This window comes from Setaria viridis, chromosome 1 (assembly GCF_005286985.2).
Source record: "Setaria viridis chromosome 1, Setaria_viridis_v4.0, whole genome shotgun sequence".
Classification (NCBI taxonomy): Eukaryota; Viridiplantae; Streptophyta; class Magnoliopsida; order Poales; family Poaceae; genus Setaria; species Setaria viridis.
Genome location: NC_048263.2, coordinates 12,862,805 through 12,872,755, shown reverse-complemented (window position 1 = coordinate 12,872,755; position 9,951 = coordinate 12,862,805). Strand labels below are relative to the sequence as shown.

The following is a 9,951-nucleotide window of genomic DNA, read 5'->3' as shown; positions in this document are numbered from 1 at the left end:
AACGGGTCGTACTCCATTCTTCCTCGCCTACCGCTCACGTTCTGCGTCTCTGATCTAATATGTACGCGTGAAGACAGCCAGGTCTGAGTAGATACGCATACACGCCGCGCGTAGGTTCTCCTATCTTTCATATTGATTAATCTGAACCCAACTACTAAACCTAAGAACAATGTTAGATACAATGGGCGTCGGAGATTATGGCGGAGGAAGCAAAGGACATCCGGTAGGCCATGTCGGTGCTATCGCATTGGTCGGATGAAAAGTCATTCGTGGCAGCGTCGCGCAGCGTGTTTGGTTGGACCGTGAGACTGAATCGTCACTCGAGTTGCTGGCCGTTGCTGCCCCTGCTGGAGGCCGCCGCTCTGCGGATGGAGGGGGCTGGTTTTTCTGGCCAGCAGGTTCAGGCGCGGTGCAGCAGAGCTCGTGGCGAGGCCCAACGAGGAGGCGCTCGTGGACGTGCTGCACGGGCAGGCTACCAGCGGGGAAGTGGCTGCAACCCCGTTGATGGGTCGAGGCGCATCATGATGTGAGGGAGGGTAGGCACCTGTATTCAGCTTCAGAGATTTGAGAGCTATGTGCCAATGATTCATGATCACCGGATAACTGATGTGCATGGATTGTTGCATTATGAACATCACATGGTAATTTGGTTGCCAAATCTCGGCTCGAAGCAGCACTCTTGTCTGGCAATTAGCAACTTAATTTGCAAATGCATCTGAATTGAGTCAACTAGCACTACAAAAGTGCAGATGCATCTTTCAATTAACAAATACTCCGTCATCTGGACTTGTGTGCCGTTCTTCGATAAATTGCATGCCCATAAGCTAAAAAACGTACACGTATGCGTTTTACACTCTCCTAAATCCTAATCATATCAAATTGCTTATGCATTCTTTAATCTTTATGTGCCGCTTCCGTGATGTGCATTCTTGATCGAATCTTCTTTCTTCTCATTAATTTGCAGAATTATTGATTACCAATACGATCTTGGTCATACAGAACCGATAATGCTTACAAATATACTCCCTCCATCCCAAATTACTATTCGTTTTGGCTTTTGCTATATATCTATATATCTAGGTATAATATATATCTAGGTGCATGTAAAAAAGTATGTACTTAGAAAAGCTAAAATAAATAGTAACTTGGGACGGAGGGAGTATATTTGTATGTATATAGATTTGTGTGGTAGTATGTTAATTGGAAGAACAAACGGACGCTCATGGTTTTACAACGAAGGATTGGTAATCAGTACTACAACTCTCAATTCTATAGAGCTGTTTTAAATTATCTAGGATTTTTCTTGCTAAAATTAGAAAAACCATGCAATGGGTGCTGAAATAAAAGAGAGTATATTAAGTCCAAATTTTATATGTTTCATAGCTAATATGTAGATATCAATTAAGTGCAATTAAAATAATAATGACAAATAAAAAATAGAATAAGATAATGCCTGAGCTCTTATCAAGCAAATCAAGCAAGTACTTTCTATGTTTCTCATTCCCAAGAGAATCATTAATACTTTATTAACTTTCTTTTAAAGTAGCAATACAACATATATCATGAAATACAAATTTCTATACAAATTATTGATTATAACATAACTGGTAACCTATGACACTTAAAGGATCTTATATTTTAGAGTTATCGGTAGCCACGTTCGTCACCCGTAGTATCGTACTGGCATATTTGCTAGTTCTTTCTAATTTAATTTCGTTGAATTGTAACATCGTCTTTATTACTTTATGGGAAGACGTAAATTGTCAACCCGTAGACGTTTATGTCTCCGCATGGCGCAGGCGCAAATCCCCCACCCCTGCGGCCCTACCGGCCAGAGTTCATATCTCCACAGCCAGACTTGTCCGTCCGTGCTCTCGAGAGCTCTCTTCTCTCCTCCGACGATTCGTGCTTGTCCAACTGTGGTCGGTGGTGGTAGACGGCCGGCGACGAGGTGGGTCTTCCTGCTCCTGCTCCTCGTTGCTCTCTCGGATTGAGGCATGGTGGTGGCTGGGTTAGGGTTTCCGGTTCGGGGTCGTCGGGGGAGGGCTCCATGGCCAGCGGGCTTAGAGGGTCTGGCAGCGGCAGTAGGCACGGCGGCGGGGGCGGATCGAGGGTGGCGAGGTGAGGTGCCGCGGGTGGCGGACGACAACCGGCGGGAAGGGCCGACGGCGGGGGCGAGCGACTTCCTCAGTTAGCGAATGCTGGGGTGGTGGGCGGTTTGTGGGTGGCGCGGCCGGCGGCGCCATTGCCGGCGGTGGCAGGGGCATCCAGTTCATTGAATCTGGACTGTGGATGCCGTCGCCCCAAATGTTGCATGTGCAGGCGTTAGTAAACTCCTTGATTTATTTCCGTGTCGAAGCTGCGCATCATGGCGGGCACGCCTTTCTCCTTCACCTTTTTGTCATGTGATGATTTATTTTAGCAACAGGAAAATAGGAATTAACTTATTTGTCTTTGAAATCGAAAGGTTTGGTTCGTTTAGCTCTTGGATCCTGGTTTGTGTTGAATTAATGAATTTTTATGGCATTAAAGACTTTGCTACCTTTTTATAGGAGGTACCATCTTCAATATTTAAACATAATTTATTAATCGTTTGTACTCTTATTTGTGTGATTTCAATGAGAATGTGTGGCATGGGTACACGCCCCACCTAAAATTTAGAGTGTGCTCCGCCACTGGCCCCCTGATTATACAGTACTAATGTCTAATACCAGTTTTCCACCCCCACGGAATCTGGGTTTTACCTGAACTCGGTCCCCTGCTATGCACCCGGCTTCAGTCTCCTTGCAGCCCTTTACTGCAACTCCGGCAAGCATACTTATCCCTAGGTAACCTGCATTCCATTTCTCGCCCACCAATGAAGAAATTATGCGGTCTGCTATACCTCCTCTGTTGCTGCTTGTAATAACAAACATCTCTTTATTTCATGACACTAGGCGTGCAGCTGCGAGGAATTCCATTGATTTCACCGAGCTGCGGAGAGCTGGAAGGTCTAGTGGAAACCTTGTAATGAGTTCCATGCCAAATCCTGTCAGTGGGTCAGAAACGTCCGGAAGGGAGGATTTCAATGTTGGGGATAAGGATGCAGTGGTCATTGTCGACCATGGGTCACGGCGACAAGAATCCAATCTCATGCTAAGTAATAAGCCTGATTCTGTTTGCACGATGTATCTTTTGCATTGATGCTGTTTTTACTGTGTCTTGATTCAGTTATCGAAAAAATGCAGATGACTTTGTTGAGATGTTCAGGACGAGGACTGGTTATAAGATCGTTGAGCCTGCTCATATGGTATTGTTCATTGCCCCAGCATTTTTATGCCTTACTTTTTCCTGACAAATGGAACCTGCTAGTTTACTAAGCAGTAAGCACTTGAAGGCAAGACATGCTGTAAATGAGTAGTGTGCCTCTCTGCCATTTTCTTAGATACAATCAGGAAATTAACTTGTAGTTTGAGTTCCAAGTTTCCCACAGAATGTTTGGATATGGAAAGTTTGGCTTGTCAGTGAGCATGTTTTGGTCAGGAGCTTTTGTTTATATCTCTAAAATTGTGCACTTCTATGTTTTGCTCAAGTCTGACTCTGCGTTGAACTCATTGCAAGCTTATTCATTCAGAATCTGTGCATTCAGTGCAGTTTGTTTGTATACTTAATTGCTGAAATTGTACTTTACACTGCATATCCTGTACTGCACTCACAGAGTCACAGGACAATACAAGGCTAATTCCACCTTATCTAGTCAAATGCATAGAGTGGTTATGGAATATAGGATATGTCCCCTCTTCACTTGTATTGCAATTTTGTTGCCTTCGCTAGATGTATATGATGCCTATTCTGGATTCCTATTCTGTAAATACAGGATCATATCCAGTGTGCTCTATTATTTGTTCCTCATCACCATTTTACTGTTATTGCAAAAATGCCATTTCACTTCTCTAAATGGCCTTGTCTTAGAACAGGAAAATAGCAATTTACCATTTTTAATAGGCCAAATATAGCACAAGATGCTGGGGAATTATTAAAAGTAGACATTAATTTTATCTATAAAATGAGTTTGTTTTCCTCTGGATGATCTTTTACATAGTAGCCACATGTCCATAAAAGTCAAACCAACAGGACTAGACTAGGAGCTGGGGTGCTTTTGTGGTGTCCTAGGACACCGATAGATTCGGTAATCTCTACAGAAAATGAAAGTTTATTGGTGCTAATTAGGTAAGATGACACCATGATGCCATAGAGGTGATACCAATGGCCCTTTTGCAGTTTTGCCTGGATCTGCCCCTCTAGATGCTATGTCCTTTTTTTAGAGCATATGTGTCCTTTTTTTCGTTCTTTACTTCTATGTTGTCTCCTTTTAAAGTCTCACTCAGTAAGTTCAGAAGCCTGACAAGCATATAACACAACTCTATATTTGATTTTGAGTTAGATTAAGCTGTAACTCTCTAGACCATATATTTTCTGTTCAGAGAATAACATAGCTAAACTAGTGCAAGAATTCTGCACCCTATTCAGCTATTGTCTATCATTAATCTCCATGTACAATTGGTTAGCTTGGAAATTTAGGTTTAGTTCCCTTTGGGTGTTTAAAATACATGTATTTGTTCAGGTCCTCTTAGTATAAATATACTGCAGAGTGCAGATACTCAGCTGGCTTTCTGGTTTGAGTAGAGTAAAAGATTACAGGCTCTCATTTTGTTATGAATTTAATATATACATAGCATATTCTTGGATAATCAGGGAAATAAGCTCCAAAAAGATGTAGTAAGCCTAATGCAAATATCCACATAATCCGTCCTACCGAAATTAATTTATTGGCAGTGATAGCTGGAAACTATTAGAGATGTGGCCTGGCTTAATGTCTCCAAGAAGCTAACTTGGGGCTCATGGCTTCTGTTCTGAGTTCTGATACCCAAAAAAGCTGTATGGAATTTAAGCTTATACAGGAGGTGTGAGCATGTGATAGAGACTTGAGAACCAAAAAAAGGAAAACACAAATATACACATGAATAAATAAAACAGCTGTCTGTTTGGCTTTGGCCTGGCTTGTGCTTTTAGTCTGGAGAAGCTGATACTTCTGTTAGGTTATAGGAGCTCAAAAAACACACTTGCAGTATGCAGTAATTGACACTACATGCTAGTCCAATCTTGGAATTTCCAGTTATGAAGTTCAAACTGATACAGATTATGTTGCCAATTTCCACTAAGATACAGTTCAGGTTAATGTCACAGTGTATTAGAAGGCAGAATTGAAAACATCAAACATCAGCCACTGAAATTCTCTGGCCAAGAGCGCCACTATCAGTGCTCCTCAGCTTGAAATTTCCAATGCATTGTATGTGACATTTAGGTGCTTTGAACTCCTTTCCAAGAAGTGTTGTAATTTTAAACTATATCTGAACATGTTGTTGATTGAAATCATTGCATAGAGCCATTTCACTGAATATTGGTGATAATATTATAGTGCCACTATAGTAAAGTTTGGTGTCGTATTCCCTTTGTTCTCCATAACAATTGAACCTTTGTCTATTGATCTTAAATAATATATCCAGCTGTGTTCATCAGCTTGGTAGAATTAATGCTGCTGATTAGTGTCAGTTAAATACAATATCAAGTAATTTGAATGAAAGGTGACGTGGCATGTGGTAAGGTTCATGTTAGCAGATAGCACCATAGTTACTCGCATCAGATTTTCATGTTTATTGTACTCAGCGTCTACATTGAGCTTATTTATTATTCAACGTTGGATGAACAGAGGGCTCTGTTTAGTCAACTTATCTGATTTTGTGTTATTCTGTATGTCTTTTCCTGCTAAAAAGAAGTATTGCCTAATCTTTCTTGGTGCCATACTCTTTGTTTCCCAACTTTGTAATATTAATTTTTATTGGCTGAGACTACTTGGGTCCATTTATCATACTATTCTTAAGTTTTTCGTGTTGTTATGTTCACTATATTTTGTTGCTTTAACTTGCAGTTTTCACAAAATACAGGAGCTGGCTGAGCCTACTATTAAGGATGCTTTTGGAAAATGTGTGCAACAAGGAGCATCCCGTATTATTGTTAGTCCATATTTCCTTTCCCCTGGACGGCACTGGAAACAAGTACGTTATCTTATTTATGTAAGATTGATACTGTTTATCGTTTTTATGGAGGATAATGCTTATTTTTAAAGGCCTGACTTGTTAAAGGCATGGTATTTCATTGCATGTGCATCTACTTTGTACATACTACATACAGTTTCATGTAGTAGTTATATTACAATATGGATTTTCATACATGCTGGACCCTTTTTCTCAGGATATCCCTGCTTTAGCAGCAGAAGCATCCAAGGAGCACTCAAATGTACCCTATATTGTCACTGCCCCTCTTGGACTGCATGAGCTTATGGTGGTATGTGCTCATTGAGTTCCCTCTGGATTATTTATATTCAGCACTAGTTAAGCATGTGAGTCTGATTTGGAGTTATTAATACTTAATAGTTATTCCAGAATTTTGTGACAAAGGAATTTTGTTGACAACATAGATCAGTAGAACTGCTATCCTCTTGATGAATTTCTGAGTTACAATAATTTGGAAAGGAATGCTAACATTTCCTATAAATAAAATCACGGTGTTGTAAATACTAAATAGTGGTGGCGTTATGATTTGTGCATACTGATCTATTTTAATTAAAGGTCTAGTGGGTGTTGAAACACTCTGAAACACAGTTATAGTCGATTGGAATTCTTGCATATCTCATGTTTTGTTTGTTTGGGACAGTCTGAATAGGGAAAATGCTGTAGTCAGGAAATTCTGGTATAGTTGCGAAAAAAGCTGGCATTCTTCACATGCTTAACCGTCAACCTATACAACCCCTGGTTGTACTGCTCCTTCACTCCTATGATCTGGAACTGGATTGATTTTTCCTTAATGCAAGAGACAACTTTTTTGTTAGCAATTTAGGATAAGGACCGTCGATGAGCTGACCCCTTCACTCAGTAACATGATGTCTAACGCTGCGCGGAACATTGTTTTGCAGGATATCATGAATGATCGCATCAAGTACTGCCTCCAGCACGTTGGGGGTGATGTTGATGAGTGTACAGTATGCGCTGGAACTGGAAAGTGCCGCCTCTACTCCTGATGGGAGTACCTGGGAGGCTACTTATTCTCAGTATATGACTATCCATACTGCAGCTTAGAATCTGAATAGCTGTCGCAATGGCATCTCAATGCCACTTGTTTTTTTACCATTTACCAGGTCTGGGCCAATACTTTTCTCGTCTGTACGAGGTCTGACGAGTGTATATCCTGGTCCGGTGCCCCAACCAAAAGTTACCATTGCAACTGTGCTTGCTCCGTCCGATCGCCGCCACTGTGCTCTGATTTTAACCTCAGAGGAGCCTTGCTCCGTCCCCTAACGTGCTGCTTGCTGCGGCTCACCAAGGCCCAGTTAGCCACATCCTCATCTTTCGAGCACCTGCGAGAACAATCTCACAATTTCCACCACCCCCGTGCTCCTCTATTCATGGTACCTTTTATGAATGTCTTCGAGAGATTAGTTCATCGTTGTCTGTCTAGTTGATGGTATTGTGTATCTCTAAAAAAACAATTAGCTAAGAGTACGGCTGTACGAGCACTCATCAATCATGATGAGTTGGAGGGCCATGTTTAGTTCACCCCAAATTCCAATTTTGACACTATGCAAAAAGAAGATTTCCCATCACATCAAACTTGGGGTACATGCATGGAGTACTAAATGTAGACGAAATCAAAAATTAATTGCACAGTTTTGTTGTACTTTGCAAGATGAATCTTTTGAGCCTAATTAGTCAATATTTGGATAATAATTCATAAATACAAACGAAATGATCGCTACAGTATTTTTGGTTGTCCCAATTTGGACAACTAAACAAGGCCCGAATATGTTACACTATAAGAAACAAACCAATGAGCTTCACATACTCATCATCTTTTGAGTTACAACATTAAGTTGTTGGGAGAACGTATTCCCTTTTTTATATTAAAAATAATATTCCCTCTTTTGATGTTAATGGTCACTGCAGCACACACTAACTGCGTGATTGAGATAGCTAGTGCAACCGTCGGTCTCTTGGTATTCTTTTGCTTTCCCTCCCTCTTCCTATTTTCATAATGATGGGTAACTTGGCAAAGTCGATGGTAGAAATGTATGTTGAATATGGATCTAGTAGCATCATTTTTATGCCATTAATAAAGTCAGTAGATCCCAACTAGAACCTCCAGAATGGTTTTTGGTGTTTTCGAAAAAAATGGTTTTTGGAGAGGTTAAAAGCTAGCTAAATGCAAGGTCTAGCATCATTTTTATGTCGTTAAAGTCAATAGATCCCAACTAGAACCTCCAAAATGGTTTTCGGACGTTAAGAGCTAAATACAAGGTCCAACAAAGCTCCTACTTGAACATCTCAAAATAGGAAGCTCCTCCAAATCTCATCCAACAGCCCCTAGTCATGTCGGCTCTTTGTATAGCTCCCATCCAAGGTGTTTTCTCCATAATTCTAAATAGCCCGCTATAGTCTCGCATAGAGGGCTGCCACTACACTATTGCCAACTATTCCACTATGGCCTTTAAGGATGCTTTAGATCCGCTAAACACTATTTGGCTTAGCCATGAAATCTTTCTAACACGGCTAATCCTATTTTCCGCTACGCGGGCTGATGATGCTTCATTATCTTCACACTATAGGATCAAAGCTCATTAGTTGCTAAAAAAAACTATGTTAGCAGCATAAAACTCTAACTGTAATATTTGATTTTCAAGTAATTGTCTTGAAAACATATTCTCCTATCGCTCTGGACATGCATTGTATTCATAAATTTTCCTTACTTCCATGTTTATGTGCATGATTAGCTGAAAACTTTCATATTTTATAAAACCGCTAAATAAAATAGCTTTTTTTTATAGTTTTTGGACGAGGCCGCTGTTAAATGGCTTAGCCCTCTATTTAAAGCATTGGTTTTCTCGCAAGGGCTCTTTCTTTCGCTGGTTGTCGATAATGAGATGATTGTGATAGCTCAAAATCTATTAATCCTTTCTCGTGTAGGCATTTATGTAATGAGATGCGTGTGAGTATGTTTATAACGTATATATGTCTATGTAAGCTTTTTGAAAAACAAAACATGCCATCACATGCGTCTATGAGAGAATCTAAACGACATGTTTTAGTGTTCTCCTTCATAATTTTTATTTCAAATCATGAAATGGCGACCTTAGATATGCTTTTGTCTTAATTTATATCATGAAGCAACAGTTTGTCACTGAATAAATGTTTTTTGATTGCACTCGAGATACACCGTACCCGGCATTACTGTACCTATCAATGTACCGTAGTTGGTTGGCCATCTACCGAGGCTGATGGGATGGCCCCACCATCAGCAAGGGGCAATGACTGGCAGCAGCTTGACAGAAACGACCTTGTAGTTTGAGGAAGTTTATGGGAAAAGTGTTTCCGAAAGATTGTGATAAAAAAAGCTTTTGGGAAAAGTTTTTAAAAGATTTTGATAAAACATTCTTCAGTTTTATACATTCCGGACTGAGAAAATTAAGTTGAAATGGGAACTTGATGATTAAGGCATACCATTTGACAAAGAAAAGGAGGAACATACCATTTGACAAAGGAAAGGAGGAACTTGGCCCGCGACTTTTCCCCTTCTCAGCTTTCGAAACCCCCCGACTCACTCCCTTGCGTTTCCTCCTCACATCAACTCCGCCACCGCCTGCCTCCTACCGTTGCAGAATCTTTTCCTCCTCCGACCTCAAAAGCAATCCTCTTTCCTCGCTGCGGAGCGCGGAGGGCTTTTGCAGGGGGATAGCGGCGGCGGCGGCGGAAGCGGGGCCTCTCGTCGCCGGTGATTATTAACTTCATGCTTTTATTTTTTGTCCGTTTATCTTTTTCTTGAGCCGGGAGATTTGGGGTCGATCGAAGCGGAAAGATTTGC

At 40.9% G+C, this 9,951-nt stretch overlaps 1 protein-coding gene across 1 annotated transcript; it reads left to right on the top strand.

The window, feature by feature from the left end:
* The first annotated feature begins 1,791 nt into the window (after positions 1-1,791).
* LOC117838524 (sirohydrochlorin ferrochelatase, chloroplastic) lies at positions 1,792-7,332 on the top strand. Its single transcript, XM_034718580.2, has 7 exons — positions 1,792-1,951; positions 2,715-2,828; positions 2,937-3,139; positions 3,228-3,289; positions 5,985-6,095; positions 6,292-6,384; positions 7,013-7,332. The coding sequence occupies exons 2-7, from the start codon at positions 2,764-2,766 to the stop codon at positions 7,115-7,117; spliced, it is 639 nt and encodes a 212-aa protein (XP_034574471.1). The 5' UTR covers positions 1,792-1,951; positions 2,715-2,763; the 3' UTR covers positions 7,118-7,332.
* The last annotated feature ends 2,619 nt before the right edge of the window (positions 7,333-9,951 follow it).

Bases quoted from the DNA above. Each gene is read 5' to 3' on its own strand.
- LOC117838524 (XM_034718580.2), top strand. From the start codon at position 2,764: ATGCACCCGGCTTCAGTCTCCTTGCAGCCCTTTACTGCAACTCCGGCA. The intron at 3,140-3,227 runs GTAATAAGCCTG...GAAAAAATGCAG, and splicing joins AGAATCCAATCTCATGCTAA to ATGACTTTGTTGAGATGTTC. The intron at 6,385-7,012 runs GTATGTGCTCAT...ATTGTTTTGCAG, and splicing joins GACTGCATGAGCTTATGGTG to GATATCATGAATGATCGCAT.